Source organism: Physcomitrium patens, chromosome 1 (assembly GCF_059467195.1).
Source record: "Physcomitrium patens ecotype Gransden chromosome 1, ASM5946719v1, whole genome shotgun sequence".
NCBI classification, from domain to species: domain Eukaryota; kingdom Viridiplantae; phylum Streptophyta; class Bryopsida; order Funariales; family Funariaceae; genus Physcomitrium; species Physcomitrium patens.
The window spans coordinates 28,983,049-28,998,199 of NC_143410.1; the positions used below are offsets into that span (position 1 = coordinate 28,983,049).

The following is a 15,151-nucleotide window of genomic DNA, read 5'->3' on the forward strand; positions in this document are numbered from 1 at the left end:
CTGGAATCGATTAAAATTAGAAGGCGCGCTCCAGATTTAACACCGCAGCAGCTGCTTCGAATTCGGGAATGGAGCGCGTTCACACCCCAGCAGCAGCGGGCAAATGCATATCGAAGGAGGAAAAATCGTGTGGGGACGGATGTGTATCGTGGATGGTGTGACGTGCTCATCGAGCGTGGATGGATGGGTGTGGACGGGGAAGGCTGCGAATATTTTCCCGCCTTGGCGTATCACTCTCCTTTCTTTCCGCTAGTGAGCAGGAGCGTCTTCTTGCCAATCCATGCCATAGACCTGACAGGAATGCCTTGTATACAACCCATTTTTTCTTCAGGCAACGGGGGTCTTAGTCTAACCCACCAGATTCTATTTCGAATCTCCTCTCTCACATCCATCGTTCGCCGTGGTCCTTCAACCATCTTGTCAAACTTTACCACTCGTAGTCGGGCCTCCAGTTGTTTGTGTCGTTATCCCTTCTCTTCTGCACGGTCCCCTTGCGCGTGTTGGTACCCTCCCTCCGTCGTCTGATTACAGATTGATCCATTCAATCCACAAGTGTCGTCTGCGTGTGGGTCGTTTTCTTCATGTGGTGTGCAGTGTGGGGGCTGGCGAGCGAGCGAGCGCGCCAATGCGGATGACAATGGTCATTGTTGCTTGAGGGTGCTGGATTTCCCGTCTTTGTTAGATACTTAGGATTGCCCACACTGGAGGTGAGAGTTGTATCACTTATAGGGTTCTTCTAGGACACGTATGGCTAGCTGGAGCTGTCGCAGTGATTTTATGCTATGACCCCGGTAGAGTTACGATGGAGATTTTTGTTCAATTAATGGATCGGACTGAGGGCCAGGCGAGGGTTGAAAGACCTGTTGCTAGGGTTGTTGGAAAGTTGCGAAACGGAGTCTGATCTGGGAGGTAGAGAGTGAGGAGAGGAGGACATGGCGTCATTTCGTGGATCCAAAGCGATGACAGGGGGCAATGGGGTGGCTCCAGAGGTCGACCCCGCGTTATACCGCAACTTGGTGGAGATGATTCCGTTGATGGAGAGCTTTATGGTGCGTTACGCTGATGTCCATGCGTTTTCTTTCCTCTTTCTCTGTTCTGAGTGGGGGAATTCGCATTACACGACTTTCTGTGGGCGGATCTGTCTGGTACATTTGGAGTTCCTGTTGGAGATGTTTTTTTGGGAGATTTTGATGGCGTACTGCAACTCGAAGGGTTCGAGATCTCTTTTCGTGAATTTCTTAAATCTATAAGTATTTGTGATACTTGCGGTCAGTGTCTGTGAATCGATCTGTGGAAAGAGTTGGTTGACTGCCGTCAAGTGCATGGCTTCTGCTATGTACTAAATTCTTTTGTCCACGGTTTTTTCGCATCTGAAATGGCTAGTTCAAAAAATTTAGCGCGTATGATATAGTATTATTTTATTTATTTATTTATTTATTTATTTATTTTTGCTGCTTGGTTGCAACCCATTGTAGTCTTGTTCACAGGGTTGTTTATGTAATGGCAGGAGCAGCAGGGGTCCCGGACTAGTATGTTTGGCCACCAAGCTTCTATGATTTACACACCTGCACCACTTCGAGAATCTTTGTACAAGGTCTGTAGCCTTCCTTTAAGTTTTGTCGAAAATTTCGTGTTATCAGGAGCACAGATGTCTCAGTGGCTGTAGTCAGTTACTGCAGTTCCCTGAAATTTCTTTGCTGCATTGAAGAACTTTGTTTCTTCTTGGTTTTGTATGTACCAAATCCAGATAACAAAGCCCATAATCTTTTAGGCATTTCAGTATCCGACAATTATTTATACATGTAATTATTTTCACCTCGCCAATGCCTCGTTGAATCTTAGAGACTTTTCATGTGAATAGAACGATGAGACATCACCTAGTTCCAGATTGACTTCTGTGCGATGCGTATTTCTCCCGTGGAATTTTACCATCTTGATACCAAATGGATGCCTTTCAATCAGACGCACATGCATGTGTGTCCTAGTGTTTGTTTGAATTTATAATTTTACTGCTGACACTGTGTACTGTTCTAATTCAGCCTTATGAAAGCCCTCTGAAAGCAAGGAAGGTGCCCTTAACCCCAAAGCGTACACCTACTCGTGAGCTTAATCGTGAAGAACCTAAAGAAGAGTGTCGTTGGGAGGAAAGCGAGAACATTCTTCGACGCATTGAGGGGGATACTGCTCCAGAGGACGTTAGCAAAGATACTCGTCACCTCCTCGTGGAAATTGAAGAACTGAAACAGAAGTTGTGGGAGAAGGATTGTCTATTAGAGACACTTAGTCAGCGATCCAATCAGCCTCTTGAATCACATGGTTCTCAGACAGACGATAGTCAAAAGCCTACGGAGAAAGAGACAACAGACACAACAAGCTGGCAATCGAAGGGTACAGAGGGAAATGATCCACAGGGAGGATCTTTTGAGTTCGACAGGCAACTCGGAAACAATGCATCTCATGGCAATGGCATTAATGTAGTCAAAGAGAAGTCCGCGGACATGAAGTTGTTACAGGCCCAAATAGATGAGCTGCGTCAGGAACTGGCTGAGAAAGATCGCTATGTTCAGTCAGCTCAACTTGAACTGCGTGAACAGCAGGTTCATGACTCCTCTTCTTCCTACTTTTTTGTGTTGGTATTATGTCTTGTTCAGCATATAGAGACACGTTTGATAGTGTTGTCTGAGCTGTCAGATATTCGTTTTCAATGAGTTTCTGTAATGTACTCTGGATCCAGGTTAGAACCATAGCTGCTTGTTGCCTCTCCCGCGCAGTATGGCTTCAACTTTACTATGCAGCAAACGGTGTTTTCATAATAAGTAATGGAACAGATACGTAAGGTGATTAGAAATTGATGTTTCTCTCCTCTGCACAGCAAATCATGTGCCAGTTATCCACTGGGTCCACCCCTATCTTCCTCTATATTCAGTGTACTGAAGTGTAGGTGACGTGCAGCAAGGGCTTGGAGAAATGAGGTTGTTATTGGAGCAAGCAGAGCGTGGTATAGTTAAGACAAACCATAAAGCAAACAGTATGGAAGCAGAATTGAATACTCTACGTTGTCAAGTTTTGACGTTGCGTTATCAGCTTGATGCTGTCGACGCTACTGAGCTCGCCGATGCCAACCAGTCAGAACAGGTAATACACTTTGTGATGTGTTGTAAATGAAGGCATAATTTATTGTACTAGAAGCCCCTTTTAAATTGATCATTTGCCAATTTGTTGGGAGGCCCTATTCACAATTCGTTTGTATGTTGGTTATACAGCAGGATGATGCAGACACACCATACCGAGTGGATATGGTCTCCACCATTGCATCAGAAGAGGTGGAACAGCAGACTACGTTTCTGGTATGTGTCTCAGGCCCAAACGATGAAGAGCAATTGACCCCTGTCCTAGAAGGATCCAAGGAAGAGAAAGAAAAGATAGAGCTTGCAACACGTAAATATGAGGCAGCTGTCATTGCTGCTCGAGAAAGGCCTAGTGGGGAATCTCTTATGATGGTTGCTGAGTGCCGAAAGCAGCTGAATGACTATCTGAAAGATGCCCTTGCGATGCAAGATTTTGGTTCACAACTTTGATTTCCTAAAATCTCATCTCTGCACCTTGAAGACATCTCCATGTAGTACAGCTGTTTTGTGACTCTTGGATAAGCACTCTCTTCTCAGTTGAATAGTGTAGGACACATGAAGTCACGGAATAATTCTTTTGTTGATGGGTTAGCATTTCATCGGTACCAGTTCAAGTATATAGATACCCTTGTTTCTAAGAAAGATGTGAGCAGATGTATAATCAGGGACCTGATGCAATTCCACAACAGACTTGAAGCACGTGTTCTGGATTATATAATATAATCAGTTATGAAAAAAATGGCCTAGCTTATTATATATTACAGGCATTAAGGGTTAGGTCTTTCTTGCAATAATGTATTCTCTACACTTCTTTAACAACGGTATTGGAGTGATGTAGCAGGGACACTGTGAACTCACATAACTGTTGATTGAATCATAATCGGCTGTATTTTTTTTCTTTCCGATTTTCCTGTTCACGTGTGCGTTATAAAAGGAATATCGTATCATTGTGAGGTTCATGATTCCGCATTGAGACCCTCATATGGAGTTCTTTGATGTTTACTACGTGGTTAGATTGCATATCAGAATGAATGTTGCACGTCATCTATTTTCTTTTTCTTTTTTTCCTTATGTATTTGTGTTTCGCTTGTTTTAAATATACAGAACTTCTACCAATCAAGGTTTTGAAAAGTTAACTAACTGATGGCACATCAGTTAGTAATCAGAATATTTGTTAATCTGATGTCAGAACTCCTATCAGATTGTACCATTACTTTGCCTTGGCTCTAGATATCCAGAGAAAAGACATATTGAAGTCAGATTCCTTTTTTTTGCTAGATTGTATTTTCAGTACTGAATCTTTGTTTGTTTGATTATTTAATTATTTTGACTCACTGGTGGCAATTTCTAGTTAAGACGTTGTTGCCCAACCTTAGTTGTGTGGATGATAAAACCATTTGAGGCCTTAGATGGGAGTTATTGGTAGATTTTTCAAGCTTGAAGAAATTTATGAGTACTGTCCTTAAGAGGTCAATAAACAAATAAGGAAAGTGCAGGACATAGAGGAGTCTTCTTATGTTTCTAAAATATTTTATTATGTATATTTTATCAAATGTTTATTCATTTTTATTCATTTATTTAGTTAATGCTTTGTATATATATATATATATATATATATACATTTTTTTTTCAATCCAAAATTTGTTTATTTGAGTTTGAATTCGAGTCATGCAATCTTAGGAGTGTTCTTATTTGTTCTTCACCACCAAAAGAGGCAAAATCAAAGCCATTAAACAAATTTCTACATCAATTTTACAATTCATATTTTTTAAGGAAAGACTTTTGATTTACTTCCTAAAATTCTAAGTATTTAATAAATTATTTTTTTATTATTACTCTTTTTTTATGTGTCATATTTTTGAGATTTTATTTGTGTATAAATATTTTTATCCATTTTTAAAAAAAAAAATCTAAAATAATAATTGAAAATATACCACTCTTGTAAAGTATTTTTGTTTAACATTATTCACATCATCTTTACAATAGAAAATTTTAAAAGTATAAAAAAGTAATAAAAATGAAACATAATTTTTTTTAATTAATAATAATTAAAAAGAGAAGAGGACTTTAAAATACCTAATCATTATGACAATTTTTTTGAACTCATATGTACCTATTGATTTAATTTAATAATATTGAATAGAAAAACTTACAAATATTTTATTGTATTAAAGTATATATTAAATAATCTTTATTTTCTACTCCCTATTATAGAAAAAACTAATCTACAATTGTTATAATATCAATTTACCTTGTTTGCATACAAAGACACAAAATTTAATCTAACCATATTATTTTGTGATAGTTAATAAAAATTCATGATAATACATAAAAGAATAATTAAAGAAAACGATAATATTTAATTTTACTTATTTAATAAATTACAAGTGATATATATTTTTGATAAAAATTTAGAAAACACAAGTATATCCTATGTATAATAATAATAATAATAGTAATAATAAATATATATCAATAAAAATTTAATAATTATCATTCTAATAAATTATGCAACCATTAGAGTTTTACAAAGATTTAGATTATTTAAAGTAGTGATGATCCCTTCTTCTTTCTAACCACTAGTAACTTTGGTGACCAACAATTTTTCTATCAACATCTATTGACAAGATATTTTTTTGGCACTTAAGCTTAAACAAATACAAAAAATTACTTTCATGTCTTTTTACATAAAACAAGAGTTTTAAACATCATTCTAGGTTCTTTTTCTATCTTGGTGTTGTATATAATTTAAAAAGAGGTGCACAACATCAATATTGCTTAAATATTGTTATAAACTCAGTACTTTAATACATGATATTTATCATTTGAATAACAATATCAAATGATTAATGCATAACTATTAAATATAAGAAGTAAATACTACACTTTTTGCAACATTTTTTAGGATTTTTTGTTAAGTAGACTTTGTGTTTCAGTTGTATTTTCAAAAATGTTATATTTTGTTTTAAAATTGTGAAAATTTTGAAGGGTGTCTTTATATTTTGTTATCCCAATACATCATCTATTTTGGAAGCTTGTATCTCCTCATTCACATCTTCAAAACAAAAAAATGAATTTTCATTGGAATAGGAAAAGAAAACACCACCATATTATTCCATTAATATACATTGCTTTGCTTCAGGCTTCTATTAAGTGAAAGAGGCAGATTGAATGCATAAAACCCCACCATATTTCATTATTAAAACCACATCAAGAGCTCCACAAACCTCAGATGCTGCCATGCTAAAGGAAAGGACTCTTTTTGAACACTCGGTGATGTGCAAGCTTCCTGAAAACAAAGTGCACCATTGTTGACTTTCTTAAAAAAACTACACATGCATCTGTACAACAATACTGGAAACAACAAAAGTGTACTTGTGCTACTTATTATGAGACTTGAACTAGAAGAACTTTCAACTACACTTTAACCCACCAATTTACTTTAATTTACCACACTAGAGTAGTGTTAGGTCAGCTCAGTCTCAAAAAAACAAACTCTACATCTCAGAAACCAAACGGGAAGACATGGAGCTCCACGTTGTAAATACAAAGAGGGGGAAGTCTGCGGAGACATGAAACATGAACAGCAAGGCTGTGAAGGTGCTGTTTTTTTCGAAGGGATTATTGGTGAAGATGTTGCAGGAATGATGTGCAGCAGGTCTTCGTCACCATGTTATCGTGCCGCTGATATCTGCGTTGGATTGCCGCGTAAACTTCGGTGACAAGTTCGGTGCTCAGTCCTGGTTTACAGACAGAAAAATGAACAGATAGACAGACAGACAGCCAGTCAGTTAGTCAGAGAGACAGAGCTTGGCTGGGTTCTCGTGAGACGAGCCTCGGATCCTCCAGAAGCTCGGCGTTGCTTATATTTGCCGCCCCTCTACTGTGGCTGATCCTTGCGTCATGGCAGGATGTTCGAAGTCTCGTCTACTTCCACGTGTGTTGCGCCGGTGGTGGCTTTCAGTGTCGTCAACGAAATCGAGAACTACGGGCTCAGATCCCCTCTAATTGCTCCTTTCTAAACTAAAATAAAAGAATCCGACTATGGCCTGTCCACTTCATTCCGAGTGTGGGTTCCTCCCAACTGTTGCAGAAAGTTTTTCCACCGCTGGGATTTTGAGTGTGTAGAGGTGATTGATAATTCCTCTCTACTGGTCTAGTTCCACCTAGTAGTTGGTGGTTTCGAACAGATTCACTTGTCTCGTTACTTTGTGAGAACCCAGCACTGTGAAGATGAGACCGACGCATCCGACACCTTCTTGTGTCGCTAACGGCACCGAATTCACGGACGCTTGACGTATTTTTCTCTTGAAGGGAAGGGGGAGTTCCAGTTCCAGCAGCACACTGTAGCCAAACGGGTAAGATCTTCTACTCGCACGTTAGTTGTCACAGTAATTGTCGGAGATGGGTCGATATTATCCTCTTCCTGACAAAGGGAAACCAGGTAGTTACCAGAGCACTGGAATTACCCACAAACTGCATCTCAAAGTCTGCTATGGTTCTTGCTACACTGCGATTCGAGAAGGGTGAATGGTGTTTTTTAGCACAGATTAACTGGCTTGCCTTGGGCAATAATCGAAGGAGCAACAATAAGGGAGATGTCGTTGAAAGTGGCGGATGAGGGGCCGGCTGGGCAGGATAAAAGTTACAGAACATTTGACAGGCATGCCGTGGCACGAACTGGGTAATGCGGTGTCGACTGCGGGAACTTCCACATTTATTAATTTTGTTAAATTGGGGACGTGTGTAGACCACTTGGCAGCACCAGAGGCGCCGCGACCTTACCAGAACCTCCCCTCTCATGATTTCATGAAACTCCATTTATGCAGCTCCGTCCGGCCACGGTGTTGGCTTGGGTTCAGCCAAAACTAGTCCACTTGGTCACTTCTCTAATCTGATAACGGTGGTGTATACATCGAGTACGTGACAGATAGAATCGAAGCAGTGACATCAGGATTTCTGCCTGCATCTTTCTACAAGGCCAGGACGCTTAGAGCTGCTTTTGTGGTATGGATCACTTGCTCCTTGCCCAGGTTGGCACACTACACCGGCATGGAATCGTAGCCCCCTCTGAGGCGATTTAAAACCTCCAGCCATCTCTTTTGACAATTTGTCCGACCCCAGGGCACACCAGACCATGCGTTAGAATCTTTCATTGATAATGGGTTTAGAGTTTAAGTAGCCAGGGTTCCTCTGATGCTTCGGTGTTACGGTTGATCGTCCGGGCGGTTTTCTTGACGTGTGACTTGTTCTAGCAGGCTAAGCAGATCGTTGATCAAGGTTGGCGAAGAGTAAGGGACTTGGACTGACACATTCGTGTCGGGAATGGCGAGGCGGTGAGGTTTGCGAGTTAAAACGAGGTCGAGAGTGAGGATCGTGTAGCCTCGACAGCAAGAATCAGGCCTCTGGAGGGCACTGCTCGCTTGTTTCTCACCGGGCTTTTTGGTGGCAAAGAGCGTGATTGCAAACGCAGTTTGGGGCGTTCAACTGTGAGCAGTGAGGAGCGAGCAGTGGGCGAAACAGTTGGGATAGATTTACAAAGTTAGTGCAGCTTGAGCTGCGTTGGTTGATGCATGCCAATGTTGACGTTGTAGGGGCGCAGGGCACGCCATCCTGTGAATTAGGACTTGCATGCAAGCTAACTGTAAAACTCCCTGCTGGTGGGATAATTGGATTTGTTTCAATTCGTAGGGTTGGAAATTGATTCGCAACCGTGTTCGGAAGTTGAGGGAATGAACGCGCGCGTGATGTTGACAGGTGATGTCGCGGTCGGTCGACCCACTGGTGGTGGGGAGGGTCATCGGTGATGTGATTGACATGTTTGCTCCAAGTGTGGACATGGCGGTTGTTTACACATCACGCAAGGTAATTGTTTGACATGAACGCTTTCTCAATCCATTCTTAGGGAATTGCGAATTTATCCTGTGGTGGAGATCATGTGATGTGAATGCCGATCAAACCTCTCTGCGACGTGACTGAGATGTTTGCAATTCTAACGACCTCACTACCACAAAGGAGATTACGTTGAATCCCGTGATGCAAACAATTTCTTAGAGACTCCTAGTCAAAAATTTGCTCGATGTTTTCAAATTCCATTGGGAAATGGTGGAAGAATTTTCGAGATCTAGATCTTCACGTGGATATGCCTGTGTAAACATTGCAATCTCATCTGCTGGCGTGAATGGTTGTTATGGTAGGTGAGCAATGGATGCCAGATGAAGCCGTCTGCAACCAATGAGGCACCGACTGTTCATGTAACAGGCAATAATGGAGACAACAATTTCTTTACTCTGGTGTGTAAGCCTCTTCTAGTAGTCTGATGGATAAGTCCTGGGCTCCACCTCCCCAAAGGATTATGTGATAGTAACAGTGACGAATTGGTGTCTGAAACCAGTGTCGCATAATAACCAGTTCCTTTCCAATCCTAAATAATATCAATTAAGGAATTTCCGATCTCCACCGAGTGAATCATGTAATAATTCTCACACACCTGTACACTGAATGTCGCATCATGTAAACTGTGAATTACAATAGAACGGCACCTTTCACAGAGGATGTCTCTTAGAAAGTGGAGAAATAAGCTGTCATCTCGACGTTCTCAGGTGAAGAGATTCCTACTGTGGATGTAAAGAGATGACATTCAAAAAAGAATGAGGATTAGCCATGTGGTTTTACCTCCGAACAGAGAAAAAGAACAGAAATTTATGTATACATATGACGCTCATCCAGAAGATGGTTTCAAGCAATTGCCAAGCTCTGATGGGCACTTCACTTTCATGAACTTCCTGGAATAAATCGGCAGGAGAAAACTTTACGTCCTTTGAGGGTCTTTCTTTCAAGTTTAAAAAGTTCACCATCCGTTCCGAAAAGAGAGGAGAATAGTGTGGTCGGTACTGTTGAGAGAGCCATATGTGCCACTTGTTTATTAACGTCAATTTGCAACATCAACGAAAACTCGGACCATGGAGAAACGTAGTGGCAAGTGGGACGTGTGGAGGATCCCCAGTTTCCATGTTGTCGGTAACAAAACATATTTTCGTTCCCAAGGCCGTATGAGCAGTGGTGTGTGCACACGCACACGGATAACAGCACACTCATGGCAGAAAGATATAGCAACTTATGGCTGTTAAATGCTTCTTCTCATTTCACTAACATTACATTTTTGCAACAGATAATGACGGATCCTGATGCACCAAGCCCCAGCGAGCCTTCTTTGAGAGAATGGGTGCACTGGTGAGCTCAATCACTGCTTTCACGTTGTTTATATGGCGTTCTTTCTGTACAGTGTGTTTTGTGTTCTCGATGAGATGTCAGCCGGTGTTTTCATGTGTGTAGAAAACCATGTAATCGATTTCAACTAAGTCTGTTGTATTCTACATGGTCGAACTATAGCAGGAAAGAATGGTTCTTGGAAGGCTATCTGAGGCTAATGAAATGCGACTGGATTGGCACCTCGTGTGCAGGATTGTGACTGACATCCCTGGAAATAGCTCGACCACAACTTCTGGTGAGTCACCGTCGGCACATGAGTCCTATTTATCGTCATGTTCGATCGCGAGTTTGCATCTGTTCTGTGTTGCTCATGTGTTCGAGACAAGGCGTAGAAGATAGTCTGACCTCCTTAAAGCACTGGAGTCAATCATGTATGTATGTCTACTAGTGATGCATACGATGTGGTTATGACGAATTTCAAGGATGAGATTTGCTACAGGTTCATGATAAACTTGATAAACCGACTGCATCCGGAGATCTTGAGTAATTCGCTCGACATAAATTAAATCGTCGCAAGCTTTCAGTTGTCATCGATTCCGAGTTCGTCAAAATTAACTAAGTACATTTCTTTTAAGTATGAAAGTGCACAATTGTTGTGATGTCACTTGTTTCTCCAGTGATCAGACAGTCTGTGGCAGGCCAGGGGTCCAAACGAGCTCGTGAGCCAGCGTCTTCTGCCAAACAACCTAATGTTGAGCGCAAAAAGAAAGGTCCAGCCGCATCAACCACGGACAAGGGTATTGCACATCATCCTTCTGCTGGTTCTCGATAACACAGGCTGGCCATGGTCGTGATCGGTCACAGGAGACCAGACCACAAATGTCTTAACATAGCATTTGTTGTGATCAAAATTTGTGCAGAGCTCCCGAGTGCGGCGGATCAAGGCGCCGCTAAACCGAGAACATCAGGAAAGGAAGTCGTGCCGTATGTCGGGCCCTGTCCTCCCATCGGCATTCACCGCTATATTTTTGTGCTATTCAAGCAACCGACGGGAAAGCCGCTACTTGTGACCGCGCCTTCTGTGCGCAACAACTTCAACACGCGCACTTTCGCTGTGGAGCACGGACTAGGTTTCCCTGTTGCAGCCACATACTTCAACGCGGCCAAAGAACCAGGTAGTCGCCGTCGCTGATGATTCACAAGTTTGTTTAAAAAGAAAAAGAAAAAATAGTGGGTACCACTCTGAATGATCGAAGGAGCATTCCAGTTTGCAGAGAATGAGCTAGACTCCGAAGCAGCAACAGGACCACCTTGGGCATCTCCTGAAGGTAGCCTGGATCCCCTTGTACAGCACCAGGTTGTTGCCATTCCTTCCCGCGGCCAACAATGTAAATCAATCGATTAGGTTCACTGATACACAGCTTTGTTGCAATTCTTGTGTTCAACGTTATTAAACGTGCTGCAGTGTCCGCAGCTTGATGGGATTGATTAGAATGAGATCTTCTGAATCGTTCTTCCAGTGTAGGTCCGTTCAAGCAGGAATTTCCTCTGTCACATGCAATGCGAAGTGCAGATTCTTTACACCACCGACACTCCCAATATTTTAACAACATTATATCAGTTCGAATATTCGGATAGGGCTCATGTTGAACCACTGTTGATTGTGTAATGCAAAGCATGGTAGTTTGTTTTTCTTGGTGGAAGTGGGCGATGGCGGACCATCCTCAAGCCCTCAAGTATGCATTGACAAAAGAATGGAGTGGTAGCAGATCAAGAGATAGTTCTATATAAGTCAGACAATCCACCACACAAGCATCACCAATAAGCATTGAATATGTTTTTTGACAATATTAATAGTGGAGAGAAAACAATACTTATAAGGACTAGTAGTGTTTTGCAATGTAAAGAACCAAAAGAAAACAAAAAACTTTCCCAATCAAAACTTCAAATTTAAATTGCAATGTTTTCAAGAAATTAAGACGATTACCTTTAATAGAATACAGAAGTAAAAACAAGAAATTTATTGTTGTTAAATACAATTGGTTATTAAAACATATATATATATATATATATATATATATATATATAATCTTTAATGTCACAAAGCAAAAATTGACATTAAAAAAATCATGTTTTAAAACTTAAGTAGATATATAGATAAAAATTATATATATATAAGGACTTACAATACATTTGAAGGCTAACTTAACTATCAATTCTTACAAAAGTACAAGGTAAAAGTATTAAAATATTTTTTTGAAGCATCCAATCGAGGTTCATATTAGACTCTATACTAATACCAATTTGGCCCCATTTTCGCAACTCTTAGAATAATATAATATGGCAGTTAGATAATACATTTGCCATAAATAAGTCCTTGTAAAATAATGAACTATGTAAAATAAAATTCTTTCTTTGAAGAAGTGTCAATTTTTGCTAATCACCTTTTTTTTATTACCATACTAAGGTACTAAAAACAAATATACCACAATGCCACTATAATCTTCTTATAAGACAAAAAAAGTTACCAAATCAAACAAATTTTTTAAGTAGTATTAATCATTGGAAATAGAGTTTATTTTGCCATATTACAAATCAATTCTATATTTTAATAAAAAATATATTGAAAAAACAAAACAAATCATAAAACTTCTTTTTTTATCTTCTTTCTTCTCTGTTGTTTTTAATCTTCTTGATTGGACATCAACACATATTGTATAGTAATAATCCTAGCATGTAAATAAAAGAAATTAAATACAAGCATATTAAAAACATATATTTTGGATGAAAAAATAGAAGCAATCTATATTAGCTATCTAATTGAATAAGTTTTATTTTATTTTATTTTATTTTATAATTTTTGTGGTAAAAAAAGACCATAACATGAGAAACTAGGGAATACTTGCTTTGAAATTTATAAGATAGATCCATCCTAGAATGAGCCACTTTGAATGGTCAAACTCTTCAAAATTAAATTCCAAGAAATTGAATTCTTGGAACTAAGCTTTCCAAAAATTGAAAATTTGAAAACAGATTCTTTAAATTGAAAATTCTTGAGACCAAGATTTTTTAATTTTAAATATCTTAAAATCAATATTTTAGACAATATTAGTCCTTAGTTTCCATCCTTGAATGTCAAACTTAGAGAATCGATTCTCAAGAGTTGTAGAACAATTTGAGGCATGGCACTACAACATCATGTTCATTACCCACACACTCATGTATTTTTGCAAGGACTATCATGCCTTATTTACACAAGTGATAGATATATGGATTGATGACAACTATATGAATAATTGGTAGATGATAAGTGAATGATGATGAGCAAATGATAGATGGATGGCCAAGATTTAGAAGAAATGGTGGCTATAGGATAGCAAATGATCAAAATTAGGATAGAGCCTTCTTCTACCTTCAAGAAAAATGAGGCATTTTTTAGCATTACTTAATAGGTTGTTCTACATTGTTTAAGAATGTTCATTTCAATAGTATTATTTAGTGGAATTGTTCAATTTAGTAGCCTTATTTAATTCTACTATTTAGTTCTATTGTTTAGTTCCATAATTTAATTCAATACTATTGTTTAGTAGCATCGTTCAAAGGATTGTTTGAAAAATAAAATATAGTATTTATTATTTTTAGAAGTAGATGATTATTTAGCATTATTACTGTTTTTGTTAGCTCTAATTTTAAATTGGATTATTCAAAGCCTCTTTTTTCTATTGGAAGCAAAGCCCAAAGAGATTCCTAGCACTAGCTTTTTTGAAGATATTCCTAAATATAAACATTAAATATTCCTTGGCCTCTTCGTGTATGTTTTTGTGCATAATTGTCTCTTCATGCCTTGTGTTCTACCTTGCATTGTTGTTGATTTATGAATAATAATTTGAATAAATTTCTATTAAATTTTTCTTAGAAATATATATATATACATTTATTTATTTATTTTTTGAGGTTAAGAATTATTTGTGTCATTTGGCTACGTAGACAAAATTTTAAGTCTCACATTGAGACCTTTGAAAAACTAATTGAAGAGCAGTCTTCACACTCCAACTTTGGATGATGGTTGTCATCAAAGGCAAAAGATCAAAAATTGTCCAACAAGGTTGTGTGTATTATATACCCTTCTTATCCTCCTCTTCCTCTTCTTAACAAGCACCAAGGATCATAGATCTCTAAATCAAGGATTCTAATCCTTCTCTCTTTTATATTTCTCTAATGTTGAAGAGAAGCATCTCTAGAGTTTCTCCCTCTTGAAAAAGTCATACTACTAATACATATATCTAAAAAACAACAGTTGTAGAGTTGTTGTCTTTTTGTAATTACACGTATCTTGTAAGGCAAGGGTAAGGCATTCATTCTTAAGAATTGTTTATATGAAGGAATAGACAATTTTGTCTTTTTCATAAGATAATTTTAAATAATTGTGCTAATAAAATAACCTGATTTCGTGGGCTTTTAAAAAAATAACTACTATTATTGCCAAAGATTCTAATTCTTCAATATTTAAAATCAATTATTTATATATAAATTCTAATATAAAATATATATTGAATGTATACTTTTATCATGGATAGATTGCTTCCAAATCAATTTAAATTGAAAACATTATTAAATAGGCTTAATTTGTTGATTTGTGTTATTTTTGTAAATCTATAATTTAGTTTCTTAAAAAAAATTATGTAATTTTAAATATATTTTTTAATTTAGAGTTGATTAAAATTTTGACTGAAATTTAATTGCTAAATGTTTTTAATTTTGAAAGATATCTAAGGATAGCAGTAATAAAGTAAGTTTATCTAATTTTTCAT

At 38.2% G+C, this 15,151-nt stretch overlaps 2 protein-coding genes across 10 annotated transcripts; both read left to right on the top strand.

Annotated features, from left to right (window-relative positions):
- Positions 1-250: 250 nt before the first annotated feature.
- LOC112291325 (uncharacterized) lies at positions 251-4,008 on the top strand. Its single transcript, XM_024538535.3, has 5 exons — positions 251-1,049; positions 1,508-1,594; positions 2,040-2,597; positions 2,953-3,135; positions 3,264-4,008. The coding sequence occupies exons 1-5, from the start codon at positions 933-935 to the stop codon at positions 3,576-3,578; spliced, it is 1,260 nt and encodes a 419-aa protein (XP_024394303.1). The 5' UTR covers positions 251-932; the 3' UTR covers positions 3,579-4,008.
- A 3,158-nt stretch (positions 4,009-7,166) lies between these two features.
- LOC112280101 (protein MOTHER of FT and TFL1) lies at positions 7,167-11,756 on the top strand. 9 transcript variants are annotated; one of them, XM_090255663.1, is made up of 9 exons: positions 7,511-8,161; positions 8,387-8,669; positions 8,886-8,993; positions 9,326-9,421; positions 10,300-10,361; positions 10,592-10,635; positions 11,018-11,137; positions 11,261-11,515; positions 11,608-11,756. In XM_090255663.1, exons 3-9 carry the CDS (start codon positions 8,889-8,891, stop codon positions 11,619-11,621), a joined length of 696 nt encoding a protein of 231 aa, XP_090111789.1. In that variant the 5' UTR covers positions 7,511-8,161; positions 8,387-8,669; positions 8,886-8,888; the 3' UTR covers positions 11,622-11,756. The 9 variants fall into 9 exon arrangements, with proteins under 9 accessions (XP_024370989.1, XP_024370987.1, XP_090111789.1 ...); XM_024515219.3 differs by lacking the exon at positions 7,511-8,161 and adding an exon at positions 7,169-7,486 and having other exon boundaries at positions 11,261-11,756; XM_024515213.3 differs by having other exon boundaries at positions 7,512-8,161; positions 8,387-8,617; positions 11,261-11,756.
- Positions 11,757-15,151: the final 3,395 nt, after the last annotated feature.